Source organism: Olea europaea, chromosome 12 (genome assembly GCF_002742605.1).
Source record: "Olea europaea var. sylvestris chromosome 12, O_europaea_v1, whole genome shotgun sequence".
Taxonomy (NCBI): domain Eukaryota; kingdom Viridiplantae; phylum Streptophyta; class Magnoliopsida; order Lamiales; family Oleaceae; genus Olea; species Olea europaea.
The window spans coordinates 27143726-27161730 of NC_036248.1; the positions used below are offsets into that span (position 1 = coordinate 27143726).

The 18005-nt window shown below is 36.0% G+C and overlaps 1 protein-coding gene across 3 annotated transcripts; it reads left to right on the plus strand.

Annotated features, from left to right (window-relative positions):
* The first annotated feature begins 145 nt into the window (after positions 1 to 145).
* Positions 146 to 15243, plus strand: LOC111406234 (squamosa promoter-binding-like protein 12). 3 transcript variants are annotated; one of them, XM_023035530.1, is made up of 5 exons: positions 146 to 903; positions 1094 to 1230; positions 1494 to 1739; positions 12124 to 12513; positions 12619 to 12931. In XM_023035530.1, the coding sequence occupies exons 1-4, from the start codon at positions 251 to 253 to the stop codon at positions 12453 to 12455; spliced, it is 1368 nt and encodes a 455-aa protein (XP_022891298.1). In that variant the 5' UTR covers positions 146 to 250; the 3' UTR covers positions 12456 to 12513; positions 12619 to 12931. The 3 variants fall into 3 exon arrangements, with proteins under 3 accessions (XP_022891298.1, XP_022891297.1, XP_022891296.1); XM_023035529.1 differs by lacking the exon at positions 12619 to 12931 and adding an exon at positions 14990 to 15243 and having other exon boundaries at positions 147 to 903; XM_023035528.1 differs by having other exon boundaries at positions 147 to 903; positions 12678 to 12931.
* Positions 15244 to 18005: the final 2762 nt, after the last annotated feature.

Consider the following 18005-nt stretch of genomic DNA (forward strand, 5'->3'; position numbering starts at 1 on the left):
CAGTAAAATTTCTTCATCATTACTTTTCAAAAGTCTTATTTTGTGTTACTAATCCTTCTCTCTCTGTATTTTGCCATAATTATTTGCCCTTCATGTGACATGACACAGTCAATTTTTTTTTTTCTTTTTTTGTTTGAGCATATGTTAAGTGGTCATGATATTGATGATTGCAGATCTGATGCCCAGTTGCTTGTGCCTTTCATATAGAAGGAAATTTGAGTAAGTTTGTTTATTGAGTTATTCCTCTGAGATGGAGTATACAAAATGGGACTGGGAGAACTTCGTCGCGTTCGGATCAAAAGCAAGTGATAGCCCCAAGAAGGTGCAATCAGCGGACTGGATGATTATGGATGATGGGGAAATTTCATTCAATTTGTCTGGTGGTAGCGGGAATAGTGGTGGTTCTGGTTCAGAAGTCCATGGTTCTTCAGCTGAGTGCTCAATATCAGTTTCTACAGATTCTTTACCAGAGGACAGGATGAAAAATCCCAATTTCAAGTTTGAGGCATTCGAGGGCCCTGCTGGAGATTTTAGCAAGAACATCGTAAGCATCAGAAATGAGGTGTCTGGAACTTCACCATTGGAGACTTCGGTGGGCTCTGCCGAACCGCTGATTGGTCTGAAACTCGGGAAGCGGATGTACTTTGAGAACAGCAGCGCCGGGGGCAGCATCAAGAGTGCATCCTTTACTGTAGTTCCTAGTTCATCCATCTCTATAACAAAGAAATCAAAATCATCTCCTCCAAATGGGCTTATTCCACGCTGTCAAGTCGAAGGCTGTAACATGGATCTTTCTGCAGCAAAAGATTATCATCGGAAGCATAGAGTTTGCAACAGCCATTCAAAATGTCCAAAGGTTATTGTAGGAGGGCTTGAACGTCGGTTTTGTCAACAGTGTAGCAGGTATGGAAACCAAATCAGAAGTACATAAAAGGATAGTGCTCTGATAATTTTCCTTTTTAATGTCTTGCTCAATTTTTTCAAGCCATAATGATTTCCTGATCTACTTATTTACTTAAATTTTTGTACTTATTTCTTTTTGATTATTTGAAGAATCTGAGAGTCTTTTATTTTCATTTTTTTATGCTTAAAGGTTCCATGGTGTGTCAGAATTTGATGAAAAGAAGCGAAGCTGTCGTAGGAGACTTTCTGATCACAATGCACGGCGCCGAAAACCACAACAGGAGACTATCCAGTTTAATTCAGGAGGGCTTACCTCACCATTCTATGGTAGGATTGGAATTAAATTTGACTTACTTTTTTATTGTCGGCATATACTTTGCTGGATGCCCTTACAGTTGGAATATGCAAATTATTAGTCTTTTGGAATATTAATTGATAAGTGAGGTCATAACACATAACTATATAGACAAACATGCTTGTTCGAGGTTCCAACTAGTTGCAACTCCAAATTTCTGTACAATCCTTAAAGTAATTTAGTTCTATGCGATACCATTCATTATGTTTGATCTGATATGCTTTTACATGAATAGATGGCAGGGCGAAGATGAATTTTTTCTTGAACAATGCTCCACTTGTACACTCTAGAACGGCTACAAATTCAGCCAGTGGTAGCACCTGCAGCTCAAAATTCACACTAACAGAGGTGTTTCCTTTGAAGCCTGATAAAGCTGGAGGCCTTGATGGGCAAGTGCACATGCCAGGAATTCAGCCTGCACATACCATTAGTATGCATGATAACTTACTCAATGGCTCCACATCTGAGGTTTTAAATCCAGGTTTGTTTTACTACTTTAGGAGATTGACGTACAACATTCAATATTTTCAGACACTACTAACAGATTAGTGTCAGCTGTTTATTCCATTCAGTTGATCTAAATTGGCTCAACTTGGCAAAATTCCTACTAAAATTACTTGGGCATTTAATTTTGAAGAATTACAAGAGTTATATTTTCTAGGAGTTGAACTGTCATTTTCTTATACATAGTGAACGTATGCTCCAAATCTAACATCGAGTGGGAATCCACAATAATGAGCAGGGAGGAGCGGTGGGGGAGCTACGTTAGGCAAAGTAATTATATGAAAGTATCATGTTAATTTTTTAATTTCAGTTAGATATCATGATTTTGCAATTGGCTCATCCATAATCGGTAATTGGATGAAAATATTAACCATAAAGTTTCTAAGTAGTAATCACTTTCAATGTCTCTGAAGTCCGTATGATTTGTTGAAAAAGAAAAGCATTATTTTCAAAACCTTATTTATCTTGTTTACACGATGTTTTTTTGTCCTCATTTTGTTGAGAAGAGCATTACTTTTCAGCACCATTCTCTGCTTCGTCTATATGTGGTCCATGTTTTTTGACACAATCTTTGAAGGGAAAGAAAGCAGCAGAGAATCTCTAGTTCTTGAGAGATTTTTTCATTTTTTGACTGGTCGGAGGGTGCGAGGAAAGTAGTGTTGTCTGGTTTTGGATGGAGTGCCATGTCCATATGAAAGGAAAGAAGAATGAAAAAGAGTAGGGAACTTAAGAGTACAGGGAGACTGAACTCAGTATTATTTTGGACTAGAACAGTCTACGTTGGATACAACTTAATAATATTATTACGTAGAATAAACAATTGTTGCAGCCCAAAATAATTCAATCATCTAACATGTCGGAAGTCATTAATCAACTACCATAAATATCATGATGGGAACAACGTAGAAATGTCAAAATGGGCAGGCTGGCCCTAAACAACCCATCTTGGTTTGGCCTGCTCGGTAAAATTTTAGTGAAGCTTGAACCATGACCCGTTACTCTAACGGGCTGGTCTGTCTAGGTGGAGCTAAATCACCCTTTTTAAAAAAAATGAAACTGAAATTGTGAATTCTTTTATTTTGTAGTCTAAAATTAAGGGATCCAATTGATCTAAATTTTAGAAACAAAATTTTGTACATTAGTTAGAAATATTGCTTTAATTAATCCCTTAACTAATGACTTCATTAATTTTAAGACATGTTCAAACCCACGTCTCTCATAATTTTATTTGAATTTTAAATTTAAATTATATGGGGGTCAATGCACAAAAACTTAAATTATACAGGGGTCTATGCTAAAAAATTGGCCTAGACCAGCGGTTAAAATGGGACAGCTCGTGATCCGCCCATTTCCCGGACTGGGGCTGGTTCTTATGCTAATCTTTTTCGAGACGGACAAGTGGTTTGGGGTTGGTGTTCACGAAATTATTTCTTTCGATTTTAAACCACCGCAAGTGTACGGTTCGTTAACAAATAATAAAGTGGATTCAATGAGTTCGAATATCGTCCCACAGAGATTGATTAGTTCAAATTTTATCTACCTTAGCCTTAACCGAAACTAAATTACCAAAGTGGATGTAGACATAATTGAACCTCAATTATGCAAATTTTTTATGATTAAATTGAAATTAATATGCAAAACAATAAATTAAACTCAAGAATGAAATCTAAAAGTTGAGAACGCACTTGTTATAATTATGGGAATGAAATACGCTAGGGTCACGAATTCCTATGCAATTATCACTTTAAACTCTAGTTTCATAATATGACAACACATTTTAATTTTGACGAATCAATGTTCTTAAGTCTATTCAATACTTTCTGTCGAGATGTATCGAACCTATTTCTATATACCACCGGTCTATATTTCTATGACAAGAGCATATGTAAAAATGCATGCGATTTTATGAACATTTAAAGATTCACGTAGAGCATAGCGGTATATTTCTATCCGCTATCGGACCCTACGATGATTTATATTATGTCAAATCTCTTCCAATTCTCTCGACTGCAAGAATAAATCACTTAGGCCCCGTTTGATTGCACGAAATTTTCCATGGAACTTGGAATTCGAATTCCAACTTCCACTTTTGGCCTGTTTGATTGACAAAATTTTCCAGGGAATTGATTTTCCATGAATTTCTAGGTACAACACCTTAAAGCGTGATTTTCCACCTTTTTTTTCCTAGGGGATAGGTGGTTTTTGGTTTTCCACCTTTTTTTATTTTTTTTTTGCTTTTTTTATTTTTTTTTTAATTGTTGGCAATGGGAACAAATTTTAGGAATAATTGTAAAAGAGGATATCCCTGAAATTGACAATTTCCACGTAAAACAAAGTCAAACGAACATCAAAAAATACTTTTACTTCAACATTTTCCACGTGAAAAATTTATACAATCAAACACAATAATTTACAATTTCCATGAAAACAATTTCTAGGTAATTCAATTCCTTGGAATTCATTTTCTTTCCATGTAATTTTCCTACTTGTAATCAAACGCACCCTTAAATTCACACAATTACGAGCCCTTAATTGCGGAAACATTAATCGCATATAAATCATTCAACATACTAGAAATTGTGTCTTAACATCAAATTGCAAAACTAGAATATTAAAATTCAAATCACATGGTTCATCGATCTCCTAGCATGATAAAAATCTAGCCTAGCATGCTTAAAATAACAAAATATATCAAAGTTTGTATATAAGACATCACCAGGTTATAAAACTTGAATAAATCTTGAAGTTCTTCGTGTTAATCTTTGTTCTCGCGCTCAAATCCTCTCCAAGAGTTGTTTTTCGGCCTCCAATTATGTTCTGGGCGTCTTTGGAATGTTTTTGATATTTATATCCCGTGGAAAATTAGGTTACCATAGGTATTTCAATCGTATAAGGAAAGAAAAATTCGCGCTGCAATTGTATCATGCGATCGCATGGTTTTAATCCGTGCGGCCGCATGGTTATCATCTTTTTCCAATATAAATCCCTGTATCACTTCGTGCGGCCGCACGACGTTTCTACCATGCAACCGCATGGTAGAATAAATCTTTCAGTTCTTACAATTTGGTCCTTTTACTTTAATCTTCCACTTCTTTACATCTTTTCTTCATTCTTCACATTCCATCATCCCAAAGTGTCATCAATTTGTATTTGGCAAACTCAATTTCTTGATTTGTTTATCGGGTCAACTTTTGGGTAATTGCACATTGGTCCTTGAACTTTCACTTTGTGTCATTTTAGACCTTTTTCGCGTCTTTTCTGATGCATTTCACCATGTTCATCGGTGTTACCTACAATTCACAAATGTAATGAAATTAAGTCACAATTCAATCATTTTATTCGTAATTAAGTCATGTTTGTGACCTAAATAAGTGTGCAAAAACACACTTATCAAACTCCCCAAACTTGAACTATTATTTGTCTTCAAACAAGATAGTGACTAAATTCTGAACAAACATGGTTTAATACCCTGCTACGGCTCAGGATTGGACAAGTGTTTGATTTGATGAAGATATATTAGTGCAAAAAAAAAATTAATGGCATCAACCTTCGCATGTTAAATGCGTACTTGACGTGTGTGTGTGAGTTCATGCCAACATATTAGATTCATGATGGGTTTGAGTCCCGATCCCAAGTGGTCAAATGTATCCTTACTCGCTCGAGAGATACACAACCTCCCAAACTTATTCTTCTCACTCAATTATCCTGGGGTTGTGTTTTAAAATTAGGAGTTTACATAGCTGTAGTCATCACCCTCTCGTAGTTTGGATTAATCTCACTAAGTGTTTGATTTGATGAAGATATATTAGTGCAAAAAAAAAAATTAATGGCATCAACCTTCGCATGTTAAATGCGTACTTGATGTGTGTGTGTGAGTTCATGCCAACATATTAGATTCATGATGGGTTTGAGTCCCGATCCCAAGTGGTCAAATGTATCCTTACTCGCTCGAGAGATACACAACCCCCTCAAACTTATTCTTTTCACTCAGTTATCTCGGGATTATATTTTAAGATTAGGAATTTGCATAGTTGTAGTCCCCACCCTCTCGTAGTTTGGATTAGTCTTACTATCACAAGTTTACATTTCAACAAGTGAAAGCTCTCCCAAATTTGATTGCTTCGACATTCAAGATTAAACTAGGTTACTTGTCTCGCCTCAAAGGTATAGTTTCTTCAACCAAATGTCCAAGGGCTTTTCTTGATGTTATTGTCTCTCTTTTGTTTTTCTCACTTTTCTCTAATTTTTCTGAATTTTTTTTTTATCTTCTCATTTGCTTTCTATATAACTCATGTAACGAGTTTTAGGCCGGTGACTCTCAAACCAGTTGGCTTTAGGGCACCAGGTTTAATCTCACTATCACAAGTTTACATTTCAATAAGTGAAGGCTCTCCTAAGTTTGATTGCTTCGACGCTCAAGATTAAACTAGGTTACTTGTCCCGCCTCAAAGGTATAGTTTCTTCAACCAAATGTCCAAGGGCTTTTCTTGATGTTATTGTCTCTCTTTTGTTTTTCTCACTTTTCTCTAATTTTTCTGAATTTTTTTTTTTATCATCTTCTCATTTGCTTTCTATATAACTCATGTAACGAGTTTTAGGCCGGTGACTCTCAAACCAGTTGGCTTTAGGGCACCAGGTTTTAAACCCTTGCAGACTTATTCACTCGAGTTGTAAAGGTTCGATCAGATGACTTTCAATTAACCTCTTTCCCTCTTGCTTTCTATATGACTCTTTTAGCGAGCTTTAGGCCGGTGACTCCCAAGCCAGTTAACTTTAGGGCACCAGATTTTGAAATATCCTTACATACTTATTTGCTCGAGTCATAAAGGCATGAAAAGAAATGTATTGTTTTCACAAATTTATTTTATGCTCTTATTGTTCTAGATATTTAGTTTCCAAAACTAACCCCTAATTTAAGATTTTCATCTAATCTTCACCTCACTGGTCTAGGCAATCCACACAGTAGAATTCATGCACGGAGCCTACACTCATCTCAATGCTCCCTTACAATAGCTCAACCATCACCAAACTATCTTAAGGCAGTTTACGGTTTAATTCAATAGAAGGTTATTATTTTTTTCTATTTTTTGCTCAAAATCCAGTCATTTATCTAATATGTCAAGCATGAATAGTGTGCACAAATAATGTCAAGTTTTGCATCAACAATTGTCCGATAACGTAGTTGCATTAGATCCAAAGATTTTGCAGTTTAACCTAGTCCAATTTTAACATCATAGCTAGTAAGGTTATCAAGCCCACATAAGCATGCATAAGAAGAGTTAAAACAAAAATGAATAAAATGCAAATTTTTTTTTCCATGCACACATACCGATGAACACAGATAATACAGATACTTAGTTAAAATTATGTCACCTCCCCAAACTTTGTTACTACATTGTCCTCAATGTAAAATTAACAAAAGATGAAAGACAGAATTTTACGGACTACATAAAAATGAAAATCCAAAATGTGATAAATAGTACTTCCCTTGAATCAAAATGGACGAGGTGGTGGGAAACTGGGTCCTGCTGTACCATCATCCGACGGAGGTGGGTGTCAGCCAAGGAGCTGCCGCATCATCTCATTCATTTCCCGCATCAAGGTAGATTGCTGTATCTGCTCGGCTTGGATAGCTCTCATGGTCTCCCAAGTTTCATTGACCCTCATCGGGATACCGTCCACCCGACCAACATACATGTTTAATTGGCCATTTGTGGTGTCAACCTCCCGTCGCATGACTGTAGCATGATCCCTCATGCACACATACCGATGAACACAGATAATACAGATACTTAGTTAAAATTATGTCACCTTCCCAAACTTTGTTACTACATTGTCCTCAATGTAAAATTAACAAAAGATGAAAGACAGAATTTTACGGACTACATAAAAATGAAAATCCAAAATGTGATAAATAGTACTTCCCTTGAATCAAAATGGACGAGGTGGTGGGAAACTGGGTCCTGCTGTACCATCATCCGACGGAGGGGGGTGTCAGCCAAGGAGCTGCCGCATCATCTCATTCATTTCCCGCATCAAGGTAGATTGCTGTATCTGCTCGGCTTGGATAGCTCTCATGGTCTCCCAAGTTTCATTGACCCTCATCTGGATACCGTCCACCCGACCAACATACATGTTTAATTGGCCATTTGTGGTGTCAACCTCCCGTCGCATGACTGTAGCATGATCCCTAGCATCTCTGATGTAGTTCAACGCAAGGTGATTGTCTCTTTGTAAGCTTCCTAATTCAGTCCTCATGTTGCCAAAATCTTGAAAGAAACTGTGAAGGTCCCGGCTAATGCCCGTGGTGGTGGAAAAAATCTATCTCAGCAGCTAATTATCCATTTCAGCTTGTGGTGCTGGAGCCCGTGGGTGGTCCTGATCTTCAGGGATTTGACCTTGTTTTGCCTGCTGCCTACGTCGCTCGTTTTCCTGCTCTTCCTTGTGCTTAACCCGAGCCCTTGTTTGAGCGTCAAATGTAGTGAGGGTAATATAGAGAAGGTTTTGAGGCTGCCTCCAATTAAATTACTGTCGATGCTTGAAGAGAATCATCTTATGATCATTGTTGGTAAAGAGTAGCCAACTTTCTTGGCCATTTCTATGTCAAGCAAAGCATCATCATATGGTAGCGAAAGTATTAGCAGCACTAGTAGTGACACCACTTTGACATCAGAGGAGGATATTGAAGAGAAGAATCAACAAATTAATGGTGGACAAATAGAAATGGGGAACGTAGAGGCCCATCATGCTCTAGATTAATTCAATCGATATCTTTAATCTCTTTTGAAATTTTAATTTTAAGTTTCTTAGGCATAGAGCTTTTGATTAATCATTTGTGGACTATTTCAAAGGATCTTGCAAGGCTGAATTTTTGGAAATGTAAGAATGCATTTGGTTTGCCGCTTTGAGGTCATTTTCAGTTTTCAATTTTCTGAAAAACTCAAAACGCGTTTAGTATATTATTTTCAAAAATTCGTTTTTGAAAAGAAGGAAAATTTTTACAACATAAAACTCAAAATGACTTTTTGACATGTTGAGTGTTTTTAATGAAAACACTCAAAAAACTCAAAACAAGGAAAATGGATTTAAAAATTTCTCAAATTAAAATAATTAATAAAATCACACAAAATTTTCCCTAATACAAATACCAATCTCTCTCCTCCAAGAACCCTTGTGGAGAATCCATCTCTTTGGTGCTATCTCTCAATCTTATAATGATTCCTTTATTTTTTTTACCTACTTTAAAATTTATATTTTTTGATCACATATTAGCATAAAATTTTTTTGGACTATTTCAAAGGATCTTGCAAGGCTGAATTTTTGGAAATGTAAGAATGCATTTGGTTTGCAGCTTTGAGGTCATTTTCAGTTTTCAATTTTCTGAAAAACTCAAAACGCGTTTAGTATATTATTTTCAAAAATTCGTTTTTGAAAAGAAGGAAAATTTTTACAACATAAAACTCAAAATGACTTTTTGACATGTTGAGTGTTTTTAATGAAAACACTCAAAAAACTCAAAACAAGGAAAATGGATTTAAAAATTTCTCAAATTAAAATAATTAATAAAATCACACAATTTTCCCTAATACAAATACCAATCTCTCCTCCAAGAACCCTTGTGGAGAATCCATCTCTTTGGTTCTATCTCTCAATCTTATAATGATTCCTTTATTTTTTTTACCTACTTTAAAATTTATATTTTTTGATCACATATTAGCATAAAATTGATATGTTTTATTAAGACCCCGTTTGATTCTCTTTTTTTTGCCACAAAAATGAAAAATATGACCATTATCCATCACATCAAATCACAATATCTGACTTTCTATATCTTGTATGGATCCTGTAACGGTTATATTTTTTATTCTCATTTTTAGAAAAATAAGAATCAAACGGGCCTAAGTAATCAAATTAATTGAAAAAAATGTCGTAAGACTATTTCTAAAATTTTTAAACCACATAGGTTTTCTAATTTTTTGTTTTGAGAAAATTTTCCGGAATGACAACCAAATGCGTTTATTACAATCTTAAGATAACCTCTCAAAACAGAGAACAGACAATGAATTCAAAATTAAAAACAGGAAACAGAAATGCAAACCAAATGCACCCTAAATAATTTATGGAGAATTTGATTGAAAGATAAAGCTTTGTCGATGGTGGTGGGTTGGGGTAGGTAGGGTCAGTTTGGGAAGAATGAGGTTTTTCAATTTTTTAAAATTGTTTTAATTGGGTCTTGTTTGTATTTTTTGAAAATCTTGGAACTTTGAGTGCAATTATTTCTTTATTTTTTTCTTTTCTATTTGTTTTTTTAAAAGGAGGATAAATTCGTTATTTTACAAGGATTTAGTGGAGAAAATAGATGGCAGGTTGTTTTGCACACGGTTGCTGATTTGAGGGGTATTGCGCCAATTACTCGTAGTCTAGAGGATATCATAGGTTTTCTTTCCCAATAAGAATTTTTGTGAAGTAATTTCTGAGTCTATCACGCAGATTGAACATTTAGGCCAGAACTCGAGGTGACACTTGATGGATGTAGTAAAATTTTCACAGCAATAAAAGATACCAACCACTGATATCTAGTACTAGGAACATTGCATGTTAAGTAAAGCACAGAGAGAAACATAGATTAAGATGATTAACTGTAGGGGAGGCCAAAGATGAAGCCATCACACTAATAGCAAGTTTCGCTAAGCTTGAGAACGCATATGTGAATTTTTTTTATTGGAGAATGAGAACAGAGCCCCGAAGTCCTGGAAAATGTGATAGATTAAGTCCCCGTTTGACCCCCATTTTTGATAATGAAAATGGGAGGAATTGTATTTTGTTGAAAAAACGAGTGGTTGAAAAAGAAGGAAAAATTTTCGATTTACGTATAATATTATTTCATGGAAGATTGTGTGGTTGAAAATAGGACAGAGAAAAATAGAATGTAATTTAATGGGAGCCAAACAGGAGCTAAAGACAATCTGGTAGTTCAAGTTCATAATTTGTTGTCGAGATTAATAGTGCTTAGTGTACTCTTTGACCGTACATAGGTGACAGAAATCCAAATGACAGGTGACACTTCATCTTTTGGTGAATCGCCTATAAAGATTGTCAGGTTTGTGCTAAACCGAACTACTTAGTTTGGTATTTGGCCGAGAAGTTGAGGGTTCTGTCTAGGTCTTTCTTAATAGAGGGTTGTCCAAGTTAAATACTTCCTTAGACCATGAAATAATATATTTTCACCAGAGGGAAGAACTTAGAGCCCGTTTGGTAGGATTAAAATATGATTTTAATCTAAGTCAAACAATCAATATTAATCACATTTTTCATGGGTCCCACAAACTTTTCAACCACACATTTCAAAAATTTCTATCACAATCTATAAAAAAAAATCTAATTTTAATCCCTACCAAACACCCTCGTAATATCATAACAGAGGGAGGATAACTCGTGTGCTTACCATTCAACTGAACACAAAATTAACCAAGCAGCAGGACCAATGTGTTAGTCGGAAAATTGGTATTCATGGAAAGGGATATTAATTAACCAGTTTGAGTGTAAAGCGAGATGTTGTGTCTAGTTTATTGAGTAGTAGGTTTGGAGAACGATCTGAAGTATTTTAACCCAATAAAATCACCTTTTAACTGCATCCAAGCATGCTCTTCTTCACCTCTCTCTCAGATTATCTTCAACCTATTATATCTTCCCCATTCGCACCCATAAGATCAATCTTTTTAATCTACTACCTTCGCAGCTCTCTCAGATTATCTTCAACCTATGATATCTTCCCCATTCGCACCCATAAGATCAATCTTTTTAATCTACTACGTTCGCAGCATGATTTTTGAAACTATCAGGTGTGGAATCATGCATTCATGCCATGTGTCTTTTACTGAAAAATGTGTTTTTTTGACACATGGCATGAATGCATGATTATGGCATCAGTGAGATGCGAGATCATATTTTCTAAGTAATTAATATTTGTTGCTTATAGAATTTCTAAAAGATGACAACCTGCAGAAAATCTGGCAATTGAGTGTTTTGTGATTATTGACGGACGTGGTACCTAAATGCAGCCATATCAAAGTTATAGCATAAAGCCAAGACTCTTACGAGCATTCTAGAATTCAAATTGTACAACCCAGATAAAATTTATTAAGGTATTGACTGACCGTTGGTGAAGCTATTTCAGAAGTCCAAGGTGTTACCAGCTATGGTAATTTGAAATCACAACCTAGGAAGGAATTAGACAGCATGTCCCATACTGCAAAATGTAGACAAGCTTCTAAGCTAATATTTTGCATATAACTTTTTGTTAATACGTGGAACTTGATTTGCATCAATTTGGGTGAATATATTAACGTTTTCTAATCCAGGTTCCAAGGGATCCATCTTCTCATCCCATTTAGATGCAGCACCGGGGCACCATTGTGCTCTCTCTCTTCTGTCAAGTAATTCCTGGGGTTCATGTGAGCCAGAATCCATTATACTAAACAACCCTATCAACGAAAGCGGCACCAGCGTGCCTCAGCCTGTAATGCATGCAATCCCAGAAGGCTTGCCCTTCACTTCTGCAGAATTCTGGCAGACTGCACAGCAGCCGACTCATCCCAGTGTTCATGCCTTGCCCCAGAATGGTACCTTTCAGGAAATCCAGCTTTTCAAAGCACCATATGAAGCGGATTTTTACTCAAATGTGCTGAACTGACAGTCCGGATATAGTGTATTCAGTCTATGAGCATTAGAACGTTTGATATTAAGATAAAGTAAGTTCTTCCAAACAGTGCATTGCCTACTCACTATTTTAACTCTTTCTGAAAGTATTATGGTTGTACGAGCATATTTGGATAAGTTATTTATTTATTTTGAAGGCAACACTTATTCTGCTGTCGTTTGCTGGCAACAACTTGAAACATATCGTTTTGTGCAGGCCATATCAACAATTTTGATTGGAGCTGCAATGTTTTCGAGAAGTATAGTTTTTGGCCTCGGATTACAGACCAAGCCGGTTTGGTTAATATGTTAGTTACACACCTTGAACTGACTTAATTGCCTAATTGTTTTCTTACCATAACCAATGATTTGCTTGCTGTAGAAATGCTAAAGCAATCTATGCATTGTAGAAACTTGAATATATCATTTTATTCTTATTATGGATTCATGACCGCTGTACCTTTAAATTTACTCTTGCTAGCTATTGGGTGCTAGAAACCCCCATTATTCTTATTCTAAGTATCCGAAGGAAAGGGCCAAATATGAAGAAAAGGTTTTGAAATTAAACCTTTTTCATAGCATGTAAAAAGAAGATTAAGGGATTTGCTATGGATGATCAAATATTTTGAAAAAGAAGTGAAAAAGCAGTATGAAAAATCAAGAGTCACGTCTTGAAATAGTCGAAAAAAACATTGATATTGTTCTTCTTTCGAGAGGTGTTGGATTTTTCTTGTTAATAGAAGAATTGAGCATCACTGCATCAGATCTTGAGTGAAGGCTTGCGAGTGTAATGAAGACAGACGTGAAGGGAATGCCAGCCCCTTTCGTTTAATTGGAAGTCCTGCTCAATTGTCAAAATATGTAACGCATTAACTTTAACAAATAAAAAATTATTTATTTTAAAGCAATTTTGTGTCAATAAGTAAATTTACTTAGCCAAACGTTCCTGGATGTTGAGCAAGTCTTTTCTTTCTTTTATCCTGCAAATGTCGAAGTGGGTAGTCCTAATGAACATGCCGAAAAAGAATTGAAATTTGTGTCTAGATTACTGATTGATATGGATAATGATATTGGATAGCATAAATAGCTACCTATGATGACGAGCAAAGTGAGGTGTTACACCCTTGTGCTGGACCGTCGATCCCATGCAGGGGCGAACTCAGCCGTTTTGGGTTGTGGGGCCAAAAATTAGAGTCGTGCTACAGTGCTCATATGAATGACTGCGGGGCTGACACAATATACACGCATGGGGTCGAGATTATTTTATTCATGGGGACCTCGTCGAGCATGTGAGGGCGCGGTCACTTGTGAGGTCATCCTCGCGGGTTGTACTTAGTTCCAAAAATTAATGTGTAATTTTTTAAAACAATATAATATTTATAAAAATAAGTTAATACGCATTTTGACATCTTGGAAGTGTCTTATAATTCTATCATTATGAATATTGTTAAATGAATTTTGCTACATGTGTAGTTTTGTTTACCATGTCATTTATGGATGTTGAGCTAACGACGAGTAAGTAATTCAAATTACATTTAATCCGTAACGATTTTAGAATTTTTGACATCATATTTAATGTAAAATTTTCTAATAAAATGATGTAAATTATATTGGAAAATTTATCGTGAAAAATAATAAACGTTAATGAAATAATTTATTTTTTTTATAAAAAAAAAAAGACAAGTTAAACGCCTCTTTTAATACGTACGTTTGACGCATATTTAACTATTTTCGATATCTGTTTGAACCATTCGATATGACTACGATGTAATTTTCGTAACGAACTTCTAAATTATGCAAGCGATTTGTAGATTTAGATAGCATACGATCATCGGCAAATTTTAAAAGTTAGTATATTATCGAAATTTTTAAAATACTAATTTGGAACGGCCTACTTTGATACATCGTAACTTTTGCTACGATTGATCATTTCGCACACCATTAAGAAGCAAAAAATTAGGCCATGAGTGCTTATAAATGATATTAAGAATGCAATATTTCGATTTCATTTGGTACGTTAATAAGTGGGTCCAAAATGGGTTTAAACAACCATTTTCTGGAGGAGGAAAAAAAAAACCAAAATTTTGTGAGGTCATTTGACCCCATGTGAGTCCACCCCTGATCCCATGAGTGCTCTACCTCCATGCTAGGCCATCAACTCCCATGATCATTCTACCTCTATGTCAACTCCAAACCATCGAGCAGCATGAGATTGCCTACGTGGTTAATCCAACGCTTAGCCATAAAAACATTGATGAATTGATAAGGCTTACATAATGGCTATCACGGGAACAATCGACCATTTGGAAGTTGAAGGCCCCCCACTTAGAATGTGGGGGAGGTCGAAAAGGCTATGTGGTACACGTGGTACCATAACCACCCAACAATCACCTGGCTTCAGGTGTCCATAAATATACCCGAGGCGAAAAATATATCTAGAAGAAAAATTTTGGCTACCTAAATTTCATTTTTGTTTTTCCTAACACCGTATACTAATTCTCACACCTTGAAACATATCGTTTTGTGCAGGCCATATCAACAATTTTGATTGGAGCAGCAATGTTTTCGAGAAGTAAAGTTTTTGGCCTCGGATTACAGACCAAGCCCGTTTGGTTAATATGTTAGTTACACACCTTGAACTGACTTAATTGCGTAATTGTTTTCTTACCATAACCAATGATTTGCTTGCTGTAGAAATGCTAAAGCAATCTATGCATTGTAGAAACTTGAATATATCATTTTATTCTTATTATGGATTCATGACCGCTGTACCTTTAAATTTACTCTTGCTAGCTATTGGGTGCTAGAAACCCCCATTATTCTTATTCTAAGTATCCGAAGGAAAGGGCCAAATATGAAAATAATTGTTTTCTTACCATAACCAATGATTTGCTTGCTGTAGAAATGCTAAAGCAATCTATGCATTGTAGAAACTTGAATATATCATTTTATTCTTATTATGGATTCATGACCGCTGTACCTTTAAATTTACTCTTGCTAGCTATTGGGTGCTAGAAACCCCCATTATTCTTATTCTAAGTATCCGAAGGAAAGGGCCAAATATGAAGGAAAGGTTTTGAAATTAAACCTTTTTCATAGCATGTAAAAAGAAGATTAAGGGATTTGCTATGGATGATCAAATATTTTGAAAAAGAAGTGAAAAAGCAGTATGAAAAATCAAGAGTCACGTCTTGAAATAGTCGAAAAAAACATTGATATTGTTCTTCTTTCGAGAGGTGTTGGATTTTTCTTGTTAATAGAAGAATTGAGCATCACTGCATCAGATCTTGAGTGAAGGCTTGCGAGTGTAATGAAGACAGACGTGAAGGGAATGCCAGCCCCTTTCGTTTAATTGGAAGTCCTGCTCAATTGTCAAAATATGTAACGCATTAACTTTAACAAATAAAAAATTATTTATTTTAAAGCAATTTTGTGTCAATAAGTAAATTTACTTAGCCAAACGTTCCTGGATGTTGAGCAAGTCTTTTCTTTCTTTTATCCTGCAAATGTCGAAGTGGGTAGTCCTAATGAACATGCCGAAAAAGAATTGAAATTTGTGTCTAGATTACTGATTGATATGGATAATGATATTGGATAGCATAAATAGCTACCTATGATGACGAGCAAAGTGAGGTGTTACACCCTTGTGCTGGACCGTCGATCCCATGCAGGGGCGAACTCAGCCGTTTTGGGTTGTGGGGCCAAAAATTAGAGTCGTGCTACAGAGCTCACATGAATGATCGCGGGACTGACACAATATACACACATGGGGTCGAGATTATTTTATTCATGGGGACCTCGTCGAGCATGTGAGGGCGCGGTCACTTGTGAGGTCATCCTCGCGGGTTGTACTTAGTTCCAAAAATTAATGTGTAATTTTTTAAAACAATATAATATTTATAAAAATAAGTTAATACGCATTTTGACATCTTGGAAGTGTCTTATAATTCTATCATTATGAATATTGTTAAATGAATTTTGCTACATGTGTAGTTTTGTTTACCATGTCATTTATGGATGTTGAGCTAACGACGAGTAAGTAATTCAAATTACATTTAATCCGTAACGATTTTAGAATTTTTGACATCATATTTAATGTAAAATTTTCTAATAAAATGATGTAAATTATATTGGAAAATTTATCGTGAAAAATAATAAACGTTAATGAAATAATTTATTTTTTTTATAAAAAAAAAAAGACAAGTTAAACGCCTCTTTTAATACGTACGTTTGACGCATATTTAACTATTTTCGATATCTGTTTGAACCATTCGATATGACTACGATGTAATTTTCGTAACGAACTTCTAAATTATGCAAGCGATTTGTAGATTTAGATAGCATACGATCATCGGCAAATTTTAAAAGTTAGTATATTATCGAAATTTTTAAAATACTAATTTGGAACGGCCTACTTTGATACATCGTAACTTTTGCTACGATTGATCATTTCGCACACCATTAAGAAGCAAAAAATTAGGCCATGAGTGCTTATAAATGATATTAAGAATGCAATATTTCGATTTCATTTGGTACGTTAATAAGTGGGTTGAAAATGGGTTTAAACAACCATTTTCTGGAGGGAAAAAAAAAAAACCAAAATTTTGTGGGGTCATTTGACCCCATGTGAGTCCACCCCTGATCCCATGAGTGCTCTACCTCCATGCTAGGCCATCAACTCCCATGATCATTCTACCTCTATGTCAACTCCAAACCATCGAGCAGCATGAGATTGCCTACGTGGTTAATCCAACGCTTAGCCATAAAAACATTGATGAATTGATAAGGCTTACATAATGGCTATCACGGGAACAATCGACCATTTGGAAGTTGAAGGCCCCCCACTTAGAATGTGGGGGAGGTCGAAAAGGCTATGTGGTACACGTGGTACCATAACCACCCAACAATCACCTGGCTTCAGGTGTCCATAAATATACCCGAGGCGAAAAATATATCTAGAAGAAAAATTTTGGCTACCTAAATTTCATTTTTGTTTTTCCTAACACCGTATACTAATTCTCACACTGGAGGTAAAATGGGAGAGAGATTCCCATCTTCATTTTTCAGGTAACATCAGTTCATCGGAGTAGCAGGAACGCATTGTGCCAACAGGTGGACACGGAGGTATTGTTCCACGACTACTTCAATGGCACCGTCTGTAGGAACTCTTTCACGGAACACAAGCTATGTCAAGAAGACGAACAATAAGTGATACGCGCTTGAGGGCAATTGAGCGGAGAAAAAGTCTGAGTCAGTTGTAAAGGCCCCCGCCACCACCGCAGTATGTAACACAAAGCCAGTTTAACGCTCTCGCTTACGCATTCGGCAGAGGTTGCACCGCCACCCCAAGGAGGGCATGTAGAAGCCCCTCTTGTCATCCAACTGGTAACCGCATGCTCGAGGGCTCCATGGATGACGGTCCTGCAGCGTTTACCACCTATGATGGATCTGGAACGAAAGATGGAAAAGATCATGATGCAGAAGATAGATGATGCATTATCCAGGAGAAAGGACAAACACAAGCAGATGGTTTTAGAAGAGAACC

Excerpts from the sequence above, each read along its gene's own strand:
- LOC111406234 (XM_023035530.1), top strand. The coding sequence starts at position 251 with ATGGAGTATACAAAATGGGACTGGGAGAACTTCGTCGCGTTCGGATCA. Across the intron at positions 1,231-1,493 it reads GCTTACCTCACCATTCTATG|ATGGCAGGGCGAAGATGAAT; the intron begins GTAGGATTGGAA and ends TTACATGAATAG. Across the intron at positions 1,740-12,123 it reads ATCTGAGGTTTTAAATCCAG|GTTCCAAGGGATCCATCTTC; the intron begins GTTTGTTTTACT and ends TTTCTAATCCAG.